The 18,527-nt window shown below is 41.1% G+C and overlaps 1 protein-coding gene across 1 annotated transcript in view; it reads right to left on the bottom strand.

Annotated features, from left to right (window-relative positions):
• The window catches only part of LOC115173255 (CUB and sushi domain-containing protein 2), a gene marked incomplete in the record, with an annotated part of 501,741 nt that overhangs the window by 459,000 nt on the left and 24,214 nt on the right, over positions 1-18,527 (bottom strand). The window contains 1 exon segment of the mRNA XM_029731172.1: positions 17,713-17,920. Coding sequence (XP_029587032.1) covers positions 17,713-17,920 — 208 coding nt within the window.

Genomic DNA, 18,527 nt, shown 5'->3' with positions numbered 1-18,527 from the left:
ATGTATACTGTCTATATTAACCATGTATACTGTCTACTGTCTATATTAACCATGTATACTGTCTATATTAATCATGTATACTGTCTATATTAACCATGTATACTGTATACTGTCTATATTAATCATGTATACTGTCTATATTAACCATGTATACTGTATACTGTCTATATTAACCATCTATACTGTCTATATTAACCATGTATACTGTATACTGTCTATAGTAACCATGTATACTGTCTATATTAACCATGTATACTGTCTATATTAACTATGTATACTGTCTATATTAACCATGTACACTGTATACTGTCTATATTAACCATGTATACTGTCTATATTACCCATGTATAATGTATACTGTCTATATTAACCATGTATACTGTCTATATTAACCATGTATACTGTCTATATTAATTATGTATACTGAATACTGTCTATATTAACCATGTATACTGTCTATATTAACCATGTGTACTGTCTACTGTCTATATTAACCATGTATACTGTATACTGTCTATATTATCTCTGTATACTGTCTATATTAACCATGTATACTATATACTGTCTATATTAACCATGTATACTGTCTATATTAACTATGTATACTGTATACTGTCTATATTAACCATGTATACTGTCTATATTAACTATGTATACTGTATACTGTCTATATTAACCATGTATACTGTCTATATTAACCATGTATACTGTCTACTGTCTATATTAACCATATATACTGTCTATATTAACCATGTCTACTGTCTATATTAACCATTTATACTGTCTATATTAACCATGTCTACTGTCTATATTAATCATGTATACTGTCTACTGTATATATTAGCCATGTATACTGTATACTGCCTATATTAACTATGTATACTGTCTATATTAACCATGTATACTATATACTGTCTATATTAACCATGTATACTGTCTATATTAACCATGTATACTGTCTATATTAACCATGTATACTGTCTACTGTCTATATTAACTATGTATACTGTCTATATTAACCATGTATACTGTCTACTGTCTATATTAACCATGTATACTGTCTATATTAACCATGTATACTGTATATTGTCTATATTAACCATCTATACTGTCTATATTAACGATGTATACTGTATATATTAACCATGTATACTGTCTATAATAATCATGTATACTGTCTATATTAATCATGTATACTGTCTATATTAACCATGTATACTGTATTTTGTTTATATTAACCATCTATACTGTCTATATTAACCATGTAAACTGTCTATATTAACCATGCATACTGTATATTGTCTATATTAACCATGTATACTGTCTATAGTAACCATGTATACTGTCTATATTAACTATGTATACTGTCTATATTAACCATGTATACTGTATACTGTCTATATTAACCATGTATATGATCTATATTAACCATGTATACAGTATACTGTCTATATTAACCATGTATACTGTCTATATTAACTATGTATACTGTCTATATTAACCATGTATACTGTATACTGTCTATATTAACCATGTATATGGTCTATATTAACCATGTATACAGTATACTGTCTATATTAACTATGTATACTGTCTATATTAACCATGTATACTGTCTATATTAACTATGTATACTGTCTATATTAACCATGTATACTGTATACTGTCTATATTAACCATGTATATGGTCTATATTAACCATGTATACAGTATACTGTCTATATTAACTATGTATACTGTCTATATTAACCATGTATACTGTCTATATTAACTATGTATACTGTCTATATTAACCATGTATACTGTATACTGTCTATATTAACCATGTATACTGTCTATATTACCCATGTATAATGTATACTGTCTATATTAACCATGTATACTGTCTATATTAACCATGTATACTGTCTTTATTAACTATGTATACTGTCTATATTAACCATGTGTACTGTCTATATTAACTATGTATACTGTATACTGTCTATATTAACCATGTATACTGTCTATATTAATCATGTATACTGTCTATATTAACCATGTGTACTGTCTATATTAACTATGTATACTGTATACTGTCTATATTAACCATGTATACTGTATACTGTCTATATTAACCATATATACTGTCTATATTAACCATGTATACTGTCTATATTAACCATGTATACTGTCTATATTAACTATGTATACTGTATACTGTCTACATTAACCATGTATACTCTCTATATTAACTATGTATACTGTATACTGTCTATATTAACCATGTATACTGTATACTGTCTATATTAACTATGTATACTGTATACTGTCTATATTAACCATGTATACTGTATACTGTCTATATTAACCATGTATACTGTCTATATTAACCATGTATACTGTCTATATTAACCATGTATACTGTACACTGTCTATATTAACCATGTATACTGTCTATAATAATCATGTATACTGTCTATATTAACCATGTATACTGTATACTGTCTATATTAATCATGTATACTGTCTATATTAATCATGTATACTGTCTATATTAACTATGTATACTGTCTATATTAACCATGTATACTGTATACTGTCTATATTAACCATGTATACTGTCTATATTACCCATGTATAATGTATACTGTCTATATTAACCATGTATACTGTCTATATTAACCATGTATACTGTCTTTATTAACTATGTATACTGTCTATATTAACCATGTGTACTGTCTATATTAACTATGTATACTGTATACTGTCTATATTAACCATGTATACTGTCTATATTAATCATGTATACTGTCTATATTAACCATGTGTACTGTCTATATTAACTATGTATACTGTATACTGTCTATATTAACCATGTATACTGTATACTGTCTATATTAACCATATATACTGTCTATATTAACCATGTATACTGTCTATATTAACCATGTATACTGTCTATATTAACTATGTATACTGTATACTGTCTACATTAACCATGTATACTCTCTATATTAACTATGTATACTGTATACTGTCTATATTAACCATGTATACTGTATACTGTCTATATTAACTATGTATACTGTATACTGTCTATATTAACCATGTATACTGTATACTGTCTATATTAACCATGTATACTGTCTATATTAACCATGTATACTGTCTATATTAACCATGTATACTGTACACTGTCTATATTAACCATGTATACTGTCTATAATAATCATGTATACTGTCTATATTAACCATGTATACTGTATACTGTCTATATTAATCATGTATACTGTCTATATTAATCATGTATACTGTCTATATTAACCATGTATACTGTATATTGTCTATATTAACCATCTATACTGTCTATATTAACCATGTATACTGTCTATATTAACTATGTTTACTGTCTATATTAACCATGTATACTGTATACTGTCTATATTAACCATGTATATGGTCTATATTAACCATGTATACAGTATATTGTCTATATTAACCATCTATACTGTCTATATTAACCATGTATAATGTATACTGTCTATATTAACCACGTATGATGTCTATATTGCTTGTAATTGATATAAGTATGATGTATTCTTAGGTAAATTGTTATGGCTGTATTGTTATAAAAACCCAATAATGTAGTGTGTCCATCAGACCCGTGAACGTTGGGTGAATAACTATAACTATAATAACTGAAGCATGAACACCACACAACGGTTAGCTACCTATTTAGCAGTTTTTTGGGGGGTAGAAGCTGTTCAGGGTCCTGTTGGTTCCAGACTTGGTGTACCGGTACCACTTGCCATGCGGTAGCATAGATAACAGTCTATAACTTGGGTGGCTGGAGTCTTTGACAATTTTATGGCCGTTCCTCTGTCACCGCCTGGTAAAGAGGCCCTGTGTTACGGGGAGCTTGGCCCCAGTACAGTGATGTACTGGGGCCATACGCACTACCCTCTGTAGCGTCTTGCGGTCGGAGGCCGAGCAGTTGCCATACCAGGCGGTGGTGCAACCAGTCAGGATGCTCTCGATGGTGCAGCCTTATAACTTTTTGAGGATCTGAGGGTCCATACTAAATCATTTCAGCCTCCTGAGGGGGAAGAGGCTTGCCTTGGACCATAATAGATCCTTAGTGATGTGGACACAGAGGAACTTGAAGCTCTCGAACTGCTCCACTACAGCCCTGTCGATGTGAATGGGGGGCGTGCTCGGCCCTCCATTTCCTGTAGTCCACGATCAGCTCCTTTGTCTTGCTAACCTTGAGGGAGAGGTAGTTGTCCTGGCACCCCGCTGACAGGTTTCTGACCTCTCATCGTCGTCGGTGATCGGGCCTACCATCATCGTCTGCAAACTTAATGATGGTGTTGGAGTCATGGGTGAACAGGGAATACAGGAAGGGACTAAACATGCAACCCCTGAGGCACCCCCCCACGTTGAGGGTCAGCGTGGCGGGTGTGTCGTTGCCTACCCTCACCACCTTGTCACCTCACATCACTTCCCATCAGGAAGTCCAGAATCCAGTTGTAGTAGTGTATTCAGGGGTAAACGTTAGGCGGTTTGGGAAGGTACGCCGTACCTCATAATAATTAATACAAAATGTTAAGAAAACTGTAGGTCATTAGACCACTTTGTATCATTACTGCATGTCAGAGGCATGAAACATTAGCGAATCGACTTGAAAACAGGTGGTATAGCCTATGCTTCAAAATTCTAATTACAATTGCCAATTGTAATTAGACTTTTTGGTGTTTTTGTGGGAACTTATGTCTCTTCCCATTCACCAATTCTACGTTCACCCCTGACTGTACTCTACTCTACTCCCAAGTGTCTCTCCTGAGAGGAACAGGCATAGAGGTCTATCTACACTGCAGGATGTATACAAGTATTAGAATATTTTACAAGTATAATAATATTTTATAGATAAATACATAACGGAGAGGATGAGAGGACGAGTGTACTAAAAACTAAATAGAGTACAAATGGTCAATAGGTAATTGACAATAGGAGTTGGGTTTTCAGTTCAACAGCTGTTTAGAATCTGTGGAATGTCAGTCCTGAACTCAGAGCTACGTGTGCTGCGTTCTGTACATTGAGTCTGGAGCAGGATACTTGTTATTTGGCCATTGGCCCTGTTGTACTGGAAGGGCATCTGATTGGTCAACCCCAGGCTAGGGTGGGGGGTGATAAATGGAATCCTGTTCCTTTGTTCAGTGGAGAAAAGCTGAGGACAGGGGAGACTGAACATCTACCACCTACTTCCCAGCATAACATATTTGATTTGTCCTTTTCAAATTAATTTATTTCTCCCCCCCCTGATTTGCTTTGGGATTTGTGTTATTGAAGAATAACATCAACTCCTAACACAAGTATACGCCTGTCTCTCCTGAGCGGAACAGGGATAGAGGTCTGTCTGCACTGCAGGGTGTATACACTAACACCTGGACAAAACAATGCTTTACTCCAGCCGAACAGGTTTAAAGGGAAGAGAAAGAGAGAGGGGAGCAGGAGAGATAAAGAGAGATAGAGCATGAGAGAGAGAGAGAGAGAGAGAGAGAGGGAGAATACGTAGGAGAGAGAGAGAGAGCGAGAGAGAGAGAGAGAGAGGGAGAAGACGTAGGAGAGAGAGAGAGAGAGAGAGATCAGCATTCTCTAGAGCGCTTTGCTTTGTCAGTGACAGTGAGAGAAGATATCTAGGACTATACATAGCTAGGACTATATATATGGATCATGAGATAGGACCATAGCTAGGACCAGGCATTTGAAAGATTGTTCTACTGCCAACATATTTGTTCATCTACAGTATCTCAACTAAAAACACATTGTCATTGCAACAGCATATCAGTATCACTTCATTTGAAGGTCACTAAATATGAAGTGCTTATGAATCATTCTTCACCTACCGATTAAACACGCAATGAATGACATCTCAAGGAAAATTCAGTCAGGCAAACCCACTAAACCAGTCATATAAATAATTACATTCATACATTAAGCCTCACGTTTTCCAAGTTTCAGAGCCTCATTCCCTTAAACAGTTCACAACCCCCAGGGATAGTAGTTATAACCCCCAGGGATAGTAGTTATAACCCCCAGGGATAGTAGTAACAACCCCCAGGGATAGTAGTAACAACCCCCAGGGATAGTAGTTATAACCCCCAGGGATAGTAGTTATAACCCCCAGGGATAGTAGTAACAACCCCCAGGGATAGTAGTAACAACCCCCAGGGATAGTAGTAACAACCCCCAGGGATAGTAGTTATAACCCCCAGGGATAGTAGTTATAACCCCCAGGGATAGTAGTTATAACCCCCAGGGATAGTAGTTATAACCCCCAGGGATAGTAGTAACAACCCCCAGGGATAGTAGTTATAACCCCCAGGGATAGTAGTAACAACCCCCAGGGATAGTAGTAACAACCCCCAGGGATAGTAGTTATAACCCCCAGGGATAGTAGTTATAACCCCCAGGGATAGTAGTAACAACCCCCAGGGATAGTAGTTATAACCCCCAGGGATAGTAGTAACAACCCCCAGGGATAGTAGTTATAACCCCCAGGGATAGTAGTAACAACCCCCAGGGATAGTAGTAACAAACCCCAGGGATAGTAGTTACAACCCCCAGGGATAGTAGTTATAACCCCCAGGGATAGTAGTTATAACCCCCAGGGATAGTAGTAACAACCCCCAGGGATAGTAGTAACAACCCCCAGGGATAGTAGTTATAAACCCCAGGGATAGTAGTTACACCACTATATTACAGTTTGCAAAGCAGTCAGCAGCAACAACTAAATTACAAGTCAAATGGCTGTGAGTTTCACTTTGTGCCAAACGAGCGAATCAGAATCCAGCACCATGCATTCAACGCTAAATTAGCTAGCATTGGGCATTATTTACATTGCCTCAGAGTGGGAGGACATCAATGTGGATAAAAACACTATAATGGTAGAATATTGTGTTTCCTCGGGCTAGAGAAACTATAATGGTGAAATTGTTTGTTTCTTCGGGTTAGCAGCAGTATAAGTGTAGACTAATGTGTTCCCTCAGGTTAAAGGCACTGAAATCCAGGATCCAGGATACCTAATGGGGTCTGGGGTCTAGGATGTCTGTTACACTGCCTGGTTAACAGAACACATAATGAGGTCTGGGGTCTAGGATGTCTGTTATACTGCCTGGTTAACAGAACACATAATGAGGTCTGGGGTCTAGGATGTCTGTTACACTGCCTGGTTAACAGAACCCATAATGAGGTCTGGGGTCTAGGATGTCTGTTACACTGCCTGGTTAACAGAACACATAATGAGGTCTGGGGTCTAGGATGTCTGTTACACTGCCTGGTTAACAGAACACATAATGAGGTCTGGGGTCTATGATGTCCGTTACACTGCCTGGTTAACAGAACACATAATGAGGTCTGGGGTCTATCATGTCCTTTACACTGCCTGGTTAACAGAACACATAATGAGGTCTGGGGTCTATGATGTCTGTTACACTGCCTGGTTAACAGAACACATAATGAGGTCTGGGGTCTAGGATGTCCGTTACACTGCCTGGTTAACAGAACACATAATGAGGTCTGGGGTCTATGATGTCCGTTACACTGCCTGGTTAACAGAACACATAATGGGGTCTGGGGTCTAGGATGTCCGTTACACTGCCTGGTTAACAGAACACATAATGAGGTCTGGGGTCTATGATGTCCGTTACACTGCCTGGTTAACAGAACACATAATGAGGTCTGGGGTCTAGGATGTCCGTTACACTGCCTGGTTAACAGAACACATAATGAGGTCTGGGGTCTATGATGTCCGTTACACTGCCCGTTTAGTTACCTGAACAGTGATGCTATCCCCCTTACCATTTTCTCTCTCCGTTTCTATTCTCTACCTCCTCGTCCATTCTCTCTCTCTCCTTCCATTACCTCCCTCTCCTCTTCCATCCTTTCTCTTCTTCATAAGTGGTCCTACATCATTGTTCACCAATAATGATTATTATTATTATTATATCCCCCTCTACTCTTTTATTCTCTCTCTCTCTCCTCCTCCTCTCTCCTCCATCACTGGTTCTCCAGTATTGTTCCTGTATATCCTTTCACCTCATTCTCTCTCTCTCCTCCTCCTCTCTCCTCCATCACTGGTTCTCCAGTACTGCCCTGTATATCCTTCCACCTCATTCTCTCTCTCTCCTCCTGCTCTCTCCTCCATCACTGGTTCTCCAGTATTGTTCCTGTATATCCTTCCACCTCATTCTCTCTCTCTCCTCCTCCTCTCTCCTCCATCACCGATTCTCCAGCATTGTTCCTGTATATCCTTCCACCTCATTCTCTCTCTCCTCTCCAGACTGTGTAATACTGTCCTCCACTGCTTAATATTCTGGTGCATATGCACAAGTTCATTATCCATGGCTGAAGCATAGATACAGACACGCACACACACAGTCTTTAGAGTGTTCTGAAGGTCAGCCCAAAATGGTATTGGTCCATGTCTGTGTCCTTACCTCTCTCTGCTAAATGCCTGTTTAAATTACAGCCCTGCCGTGACCACGCACATACATGCTGGAATGACTGGAGGGAGGGATGGACGGAGAGGAGGAGAGGTTCATATCCTGCTTCTTTCTCCCAGTCGTCCTCTCTAGCTCCTTCTCACTCTGTGGGAGCTCCCTTTTTGAGTGAATAGAGAGAGAGAAGATATATAGAGATAGCTAAAGACCGACACAGAGAGAGAGAGAGAGAGAGCGAGAGAGAGAGAGAGAGAGAGAGAGAGAGAGAGAGAGAGAGAGAGAGAGAGAGAGAGAGAGAGAGAGAGAGACAACATAGTAAACCCCATAGAGAGTGTAGAGGTGGTGTCTATCTGACTAAACCCCATAGAGAGTGTAGAGGTGGTGTCTATCTGACTAAACCCCATAGAGAGTGTAGAGGTGGTGTCTATCTGACTAAACCCCATAGAGAGTGTAGAGGTGGTGTCTATCTGACTAAACCCCATAGAGAGTGTAGAGGTGGTGTCTATCTATCCCTCTATCTGACCATCTCTTTCCACCCACCTCAAATAATATCCCATGTTCCTTCCCTCCGTCAGTACCTCCATGACAGTGATGTGATTTAAGCAAAGACCTTAACCATATCAATATCATTATTTGTATAGTTGAAATACATGCGTTTTATTAAAGAAGATAAAATATCTATTTCAATGGTAACTCAAGAGAGGTAGTGCACTCTGCTTGTTGTTTCAGCACAGACATGTGGGTGAGGGGCGCGAGAGGAGCAGGGAGCTGTGTGTCTGACATGGGGAGAGAGAGAGAGAGAGAGAGAGAGAGAGAGAGAGAGAGAGAGAGAGAGAGAGAGAGAGAGAGAGAGAGAGAGAGGGGGGGGGAGAGAGACAGAGAGAGATTGTAAAGAAGCTAGGTACACTAACCAGCTAAGTTAGCTAGCATGGCTAATTGAGGCTATTTTGTTGCGCTTCGTGTCCTTGTCATACAACAACTCCGTTCAGATTTAACAACAGCCGTTGGTTGATCACTGTAGTCTACTCTTTCTCGTTTCGCCAACTTAACTGTGTCATTTTAATTCCATTTGGCATTGATTACAAATCACCCACTTCACTTGCTGCACATGAAGCCTGTATGATAGTACTACACATGAAGCCTGTATGATAGTACTACACATGAAGCCTGTATGATAGTACTACACATGAAGCCTGTATGATAGTACTACACATGAAGCCTGTATGATAGTACTACACATGAAGCCTGTATGATAGTACTACACATGAAGCCTGTATGATAGTACTACACATGAAGCCTGTATGATAGTACTACACATGAAGCCTGTATGATAGTACTACACATGAAGCCTGTATGATAGTACTACACATGAAGCCTGTATGACAGTACTACACATGAAGCCTGTATGATAGTACTACACATGAAGCCTGTATGATAGTACTACACATGAAGCCTGTATGATAGTACTACACATGAAGCCTGTATGATAGTACTACACATGAAGCCTGTATGATAGTACTACACATGAAGCCTGTATGATAGTGCTACACATGAAGCCTGTATGACAGTACTACACATGAAGCCTGTATGATAGTACCACACATGAAGCCTGTATGATAGTACTACACATGAAGCCTGTATGATAGTACTACACATGAAGCCTGTATGACAGTACTACACATGAAGCCTGTATGACAGTACTACACATGAAGCCTGTATGATAGTACTACACATGAAGCCTGTATGACAGTACTACACATGAAGCCTGTATGACAGTACTACACATGAAGCCTGTATGACAGTACTACACATGAAGCCTGTATGATAGTACTACACATGAAGCCTGTATGACAGTACTACACATGAAGCCTGTATGATAGTACTACACATGAAGCCTGTATGATAGTACTACACATGAAGCCTGTATGACAGTACTACACATGAAGCCTGTATGACAGTACTACACATGAAGCCTGTATGATAGTACTACACATGAAGCCTGTATGATAGTACTACACATGAAGCCTGTTTGATATTACTACACATGAAGCCTTTATGATAACACTGCTTTACTTTGATTGACAGACTACGACAAGTTAAACACCTGAAATCTCCCAGGTAAGTATTTTAATGTATTTTTACGGGGGCTCACTCATTAAAAAACGGTCATAAAAATGAAGCAGATTCATTTCAGAAGAAACCTGAGTGCCCCGAATCAGGCCGACGCGTCAGCCGGAGATGGCACCAAAAAAAGGAGGCTAGTAACATTCACGTCTACCTTACTGACTGTTTAATGCTGTGGTGAATGCGCCCGCTTACAGGCGTTAGCTTCTATCTTCGCCTTCATTTTCTACACACAGTACGCATCATGGCACGGCGGCTCCAAACGCATCACCTCGGTGTGTTTAGCGTTATGATGTGGCTGAACGTCCTGTATCATCTGGACGTAGTGTTATGATGTGGCTGAACGTCCTGTATCATCTGGTCGTAGCGTTATGACTGTAACGTTCGTCGTATTGACTGGACCAAAACGCAGCGGGAATGTGTATACTCATCGTCTTTATTAGAAGGAAAAAATACAAACAAAATAACAAACAATGACGAAGACAGTCCTGTAAGGCTAAACGCTATACACGGAACAACTACCCACAACCACAGTGACAAAAAAAAACCCTACTTAAATATGACCTCCAATTAGAAGCAACGAAGAACAGCAAAAACCCTGAACATAGAAATAGACTAAATAGACACAGACATAGAAATATACTAACATAGAACATTGCCCCCAAAAAAACACGAAACACACTAAACAAACACCTCCTGCCACGCCCTGACCAAACTAACAACAAACAACCCATTTTACTGGTCAGGACGTGACGTATTGTATCATCTGGGCGTTCCTTCCACAGCATCTGCTGCAGCATTGCAGTACGATGACAAATCATTTTAGGACAACAGTAAGCCTGTGCGTTATCATGCATGTTGTACACAGCGCAAATTGCAGGCATCTTATACCCTCAGGTAGCTCACTGAGCTGTACTCATATCTACCAACTTGTGGTGGGGCCTAAATGTGTTAGACGTTACATGAATTGTCAGCAGTGGAACAGCGAAATGTCTTAAGTCTTGTCGTCTGTTAAAACATTTACTGTCTGTTTTCGTCACTAGCATATATTCCAAGGAGATACCGCCTCATTTTAATAATTATACTTCTGCCTACACCCTAACCTTTCTTCCTCAGATTAGATGTTATCACTTTGAAAGTTAGTGAAGAAACTGACGTGGTATAAGCAGGTTTGCTATAGTTTCAGAGTGTCGGATAGGCTGTTGACACTAGTGTTACCTAGCACGTGGTGGGCTCGCTATACGCCCAACATGGGTGACCGGTGTTGGCGATCGAGTCGTTGCCTTTTATGAGAAAGTCTGCTAATTTCAGATCATCGTATTTATATATATATATATATATAGGGTTATTCTAGTAATCTATGGGGTCTATTTCTCAGGTCATTTGTTTTTCTCTCATGACCTAGATACCGTTAGACTTTAGCCTTCAGCTCAGGTAGACGATTTATAGGTTTTAGTTTGGATTATTGTGGGGTCTCTCTCACGGTGCACACTGCAGATGCATCAGATACTGCTGAGCAATTTCAGTAGGACATTCCTATTTTGTTGCATTACAACCTGTAATTTATATGGTTTTTATTTGGATTTCATGTAACGGACATACACAAAATAGTCCAAATTGGTGAAATGAAATGAAAAAAAAAAAATATTGCATCATGGACTCATGGACACATGTGGAACATTGTCGTCAACACCAGAACCACCACTGCTTTGTCCTCTCTGTCGTATTATTATGCTGCCTGCATGCTGAGCGAAGGCAGCACCTGCAGAAACCTCTGTTCAACACTGACGCTGGTTAAACCAATGACAAGATAACGGAACTCATCACGGTTCTGCGATCCTTCGTCAGCGCTGACGGCTAGCTCTGACCTATTGGCGCTCAAATTCTGCATTCACCGCTGCTACTGCTCCTCAACTGATCTTGGCTTCGACTCTGGCCCACTGTTGCTACCATGTTACAATGTATTTATTCTGAGATTGTGAAAACCCTACCTGAGTTCTTGCAGTATTGCTATATGATCATGATTCTGTCAGCCTGTAGCTCAGTTAGTAGAGCATGCTGTGTGCAACGCCAGGGTTGTGGGTTTGATTCCCACGGGGGTCAGTACAAAAAATTAAAAAAATTAATGAAATGTATGCATTCACTACTGTAAGTCGCTCTGGATAAGAGTGTCTGCTAAATGACTAAAATGTAAATTAGCTGAGGTGCGTCTGCCTCAGCATACAATGACAGAAGGTTACATATCACCATACACTCTATACAACAACAAAAAACGTTAAGGGTGTTTGGCTCGTACAATGATTTATATATTTATTCAGGTTTTAAACGGTTGGTGAAAACACGTATTCATTTCTCTTTAATCCCTGCATGATCTCTGATTGTATTATGGACACTCATATGTTCACCGTGTTGGTAAATCATTCTAAACTAATGGGAAGGGTGAAGGTACCCCAGGTATCACTGCTCAAACTAATAGGAAGGGCGAAGGTACCCCGGGTATCACTGCTCAAACTAATGGGAAGGGTGAAGGTACTCCAGGTATCACTGCTCAAACTAATAGGAAGGGTGAAGGTACCCTGGGTATCACTGCTCAAACTAATAGGAAGGGTGAAGGTACCCCGGGTATCACTGCTCAAACTAATAGGAAGGGTGAAGGTACCCCGGGTATCACTGCTCAAACTAATAGGAAGGGCGAAGGTACCCCGGGTATCACTGCTCAAACTAATGGGAAGGGTGAAGGTACTCCAGGTATCACTGCTCAAACTAATAGGAAGGGTGAAGGTACCCCAGGTATCACTGCTCAAACTAATAGGAAGGGTGAAGGTACCCCGGGTATCACTGCTCAAACTAATAGGAAGGGTGAAGGTACCCCGGGTATCACTGCTCAAACTAATAGGAAGGGTGAAGGTACTCCAGGTATCACTGCTCAAACTAATAGGAAGGGTGAAGGTACTCCAGGTATCACTGCTCAAACTAATAGGAAGGGTGAAGGTACCCCGGGTATCACTGCTCAAACTAATAGGAAGGGAGAAGGTACCCCAGGTATCACTGCTCAAACTAATAGGAAGGGTGAAGGTACCCCGGGTATCACTGCTCAAACTAATAGGAAGGGTGAAGGTACTCCAGGTATCACTGGTCAAACTAATAGGAAGGGCGAAGGTACCCCGGGTATCACTGCTCAAACTAATGGGAAGGGTGAAGGTACTCCAGGTATCACTGCTCAAACTAATAGGAAGGGTGAAGGTACTCCAGGTATCACTGCTCAAACTAATAGGAAGGGTGAAGGTACTCCAGGTATCACTGCTCAAACTAATAGGAAGGGTGAAGGTACTCCAGGTATCACTGCTCAAACTAATAAGAAGGGTGAAGATAGCCCAGGTATCACTGCTCAAACTAATAGGAAGGGTGAAGGTACCCCAGGTATCACTGCTCAAACTAATAGGAAGGGTGAAGATACCCCAGGTATCACTGCTCAAACTAACAGGAAGGGTGAAGGTACTCCAGGTATCACTGCTCAAACTAATAGGAAGGGTGAAGGTACTCCAGGTGTCACTGCTCAAACTAATAGGAAGGGTGAAGGTACCCCAGGTATCACTGCTCAAACTAATAGGAAGGGTGAAGGTAATCCAGGTATCACTGCTCAAACTAATAGGAAGGGTGAAGGTACTCCAGATATCACTGCTCAAACTAATAGGAAGGGTGAAGGTACCCCGTGTATCACTGCTCAAACTAATAGGAAGGGTGAAGGTATCCCGTGTATCACTGCTCAAACTAATAGGAAGGGCTAAGGTACCCCGGGTATCACTGCTCCAACTAATAGGAAGGGCGAAGGTATGAAGTTACCCCGGGTATCACTGCTCAAACTAATAGGAAGGGCGAAGGTACCCAGGGTTTCACTGCTCAAACTAATAGGAAGGTTGAAGGTACTCCAGGTATCACTGCTCAAACTAATAGGAAGGGTGAAAGTACCCCGGGTATCACTGCTCAAATTAATAGGAAGGGTGAAGGTACCCCGGGTATCACTGCTCAAACTAATAGGAAGGGTGAAGGTACCCCGGGTATCACTGCTCAAACTAATAGATAGGGTGAAGGTACCCCGGGTATCACTGCTCAAACTAATAGGAAGGGTGAAGGTACCCTAGGTATCACTGCTCAAACTAATAGGAAGGGTGAAGGTACTCCAGGTATCACTGCTCAAACTAATAGGAAGGGTGAAGGTACCCCGGGTATCACTGCTCAAACTAATAGGAAGGGTGAAGGTACTCCAGGTATCACTGCTCAAACTAATAGGAAGGGTGAATGTACTCCAGGTATCACTGCTCAAACTAATAGGAAGGGTGAAGGTACTCCAGGTATCACTGCTCAAACTAATAGGAAGGGTGAAGGTACTCCAGGTATCACTGCTCAAACTAATAGGAAGGGTGAAGGTACTCCAGGTATCGCTGCTCAAATTAATGTAGTATACTGCGTTCACGAGCTAGTCGGATCTAGGAAACTCAGAAATGTCCAACTTGCTAACTTGTTGTGCCACGTGTATAACTACAACCAAGTTGGATAATTCAGAGTTTACTAGTTCTGACTAGCGCATGAACACCGCATTAGCCTTGTCATAGTCCCCTGTCGCCAGGTTGTCACCAGTTACCATAGCCACAAAGTCAACATTAGCTATAGTATATCTTAAAAATTTTGAAAAACAAAACTTCCCTTTTTGGTCTTAATTTAAGGTTAGGGTTAGGCAAAAGGTTAGCAGTGTGGTTAAGGTTAGGGTTAAGGTTAGGGTTAAGTTTAAAATCTGATTTTTAGGAAGAAAAGTGTAGAAACAGGCGACGTTGGGCCATAATTATGACTTTGTGACTGTGGTAACTAGTGACGACCCTGACCCCAGTGCTGCCTGTCTCGCCTGTCACCTGCAATGTGCTTCATCAACTGTGACACGTTCCGCATTGTGTGCCAACGAATGTCCCTTTTCCCTCGCGTATCATTCTCTCTCTTTTCCCTCTCTCCTATCTCTTCCATCTTATCTCTTCCTCTCCTCTTCCTCTCCCTCTCTCTCCTCTCTCTCCTCCCTCTCTCGTCTCTCCTCTCTCTCCTATTCCTCTTTCTCCCTCTCTCTCCTCTGGCTCTTCCTCTCTCTCTCTCTCTCTCTCTCTCTCTCTCTCTCTCTCTCTCTCCTCTCCCTCTCTCTCCTCTCTCTCCCTCTCTCTCTCTCTCTCCTATTCCTCTTTCTCTCTCTCTCTCCTCTGGCTCTCCCTCTCTCTCCTCTCTCCCTCTCTCTCTCGCTTTCCTAAGAGAGCGTACTGCCACACTGCAACGCCAGAGGTGGTCCCTCTCTCTCCTCTCTCTCCTCCCTCTCTCGTCTCTCCTCTCTCTCCTATTCCTCTTTCTCCCTCTCTCTCCTCTGGCTCTTCCTCTCTCTCTCTCTCTCTCTCTCTCTCTCTCTCTCTCCTCTCCCTCTCTCTCCTCTCTCTCCCTCTCTCTCTCTCTCTCCTATTCCTCTTTCTCTCTCTCTCTCCTCTGGCTCTCCCTCTCTCTCCTCTCTCCCTCTCTCTCTCGCTTTCCTAAGAGAGCGTACTGCCACACTGCAACGCCAGAGGTGGTCCCCGGCAACAATCCCCTCAAAAGCTGACTCATGGACAAGAGTGCTCATAGCCGAGGGCATTGAGCTGGCAACTTAGAGACACTTAGATGACATCACACAGGCAGTGTATTTGTTTTTCGGGGAAGATTTGGGGGGGGGACTCTTTGACAGAATAAGAGCATCACTTTGATGTGTGACTCACTTCTCAGTTTAGAGTCTGTTCAGAGACGGCCCAGTTCATTCCATGTTCAGTTACTGTAAGTGAAATTCAGAAGGCCTTTTTTCCATTTTCACATACTGTAGATGCGGAGAGAACTCATACCATGATAAGTGCAAGTAAAAGTATGTATGACTGCGTATATATGTGTGATTGTGTGTGTGTGTGTGTGTGTGTGTGTGTGTGTGTGTGTGTGTGTGTGTGTGTGTGTGTGTGTGTGTGTGTGTGCGTGCGTGCGTGCGTGCGTGCGTGCGTGCGTGCGTGCGTGCGTGCGTGCGTGCGTGCGTGTGTGTGTGTGTGTGTGATAGACATCAGGAAGCATCTATTTTCTTCAGACTGATAATCCCACAAAGTCACAACTCAGTAGCCCAATCAATTCATCCATCAAACTCCAACAGCCAATCAACAGGTATGACACTGAGACGTCTCTTGAGCGTCTTCATTCAGAAGATAATAAAAGGTAGAAGCCGATCCACGTATCACTACAGCTTTTGATAAACCAAGGAACAAGATACACTAGTAATCACTCATCACAAGATACACAAGATACACTAGTAATCACTCATCACAAGATACACAAGATACACTAGTAATCACTCATCACAAGATACACAAGATACACTAGTAATCACTCATCACAAGATACACAAGATACACTAGTAATCACTCATCACAAGATACACAAGATACACTAGTAATCACTCATCAAAAGATACACAAGATACACTAGTAATCACTCATCACAAGATACACAAGATACACTAGTAATCACTCATCACAAGATACACAAGATACACTAGTAATCACTCATCACAAGATACACAAGATACACTAGTAATCACTCATCACAAGATACACAGATACACTAGTAATCACTCATCACAATATACACAAGATACACTAGTAATCACTCATCACAAGATACACAAGATACACTAGTAATCACTCATCACAAGATACACAAGATACACTAGTAATCACTCATCACAAGATACACAAGATACACTAGTAATCACTCATCACAAGATACACAAGATACACTAGTAATCACTCATCACATGTTCTTGAAGTTTAAAACAGCAAAAATAAAAGACAGAGACAAGACTGATTTCCTGCAGATCATTGTAAATATTTTAAACCAGCACCAAGTTCCACCACCTCCCCCGTCCAAAACGTCCCCCTGGGTCCCCTGGGTAACTCACCACTGGGACAACCTGACCTTCAGCAGTTTACCAACCAACCAGGACCATACCCCCACCCTATCCCAATCCCTCCCCCCACACATCAAAGCACCTTCGGGATGGGTAACTCACCACTGGGACGACCCGTCTGTGCCGCTGACCTCCAGCAGGTCATAGTCGTCCTCCAGTGTAAAGTCAGAGAAGACCAGGGCGATGGTGTCTCCAGGCTCAGCCAGGACGGTCCAGGTACAGTCTGCATTGTTGCTGTACTCCCCTGGGTAGTTGGGGCTGGTGATCACACCGCTCTGGCCTCGTAACGTGCCTCCACAACCATCATCCGCTGGGGGGGACAGATAAAAGAGACATGTTAGAAAAAAACAGAGCGACTGATAGACAGACAGAGAAGAAGAAGGAGAGAGAGAGAGACACGATAGAGAAACATGAGTGTTCATTTCATATATTTCATTTCATTCCATTTTTTTTTGTTTTTTGAAACTCCTGAATGCTCAGATGCACGAAGCAATACACCTTGACCTGGTACAGAACACATTTTCCTCTTTAAAGAGCTGTGTGCACAATCCTGAGTACCCTGAGGCTTCATTGACATCAATAACAGCTTCGCTAAGGTCTTCTTCATAGAAAATCCGATTGCCCCATTTACAAGCTGTTGAAAAGCCAGTTTTCCCAGTGACAGAATGCTCTCTTTATTCCAGTGTGGACCTGTCTCTTCTTTCCAAAGATACTTTTCATTCTTCTGTTTGGTATGAAACACCACAAGGAGTGTGTACATCTCAGTCAGAGTCTTGGGCATCTCTTCTCTCTTATGTTTCAGCATGTGTTCAAGGACTGTTGCCGAAATCCAATAGAAGACTGGAATGTGCTACTTCTACCAAATGTGATATGAAATGAAATGAAAATGAAGTGGACATCGTTAGACCGGTGCATAA

The sequence above is a fragment of the Salmo trutta genome, chromosome 34 (assembly GCF_901001165.1).
Source record: "Salmo trutta chromosome 34, fSalTru1.1, whole genome shotgun sequence".
NCBI classification, from domain to species: Eukaryota; Metazoa; Chordata; class Actinopteri; order Salmoniformes; family Salmonidae; genus Salmo; species Salmo trutta.
Note: the sequence above shows the minus strand (reverse complement) of the source record. Positions and strands in the feature narration are given on the sequence as shown.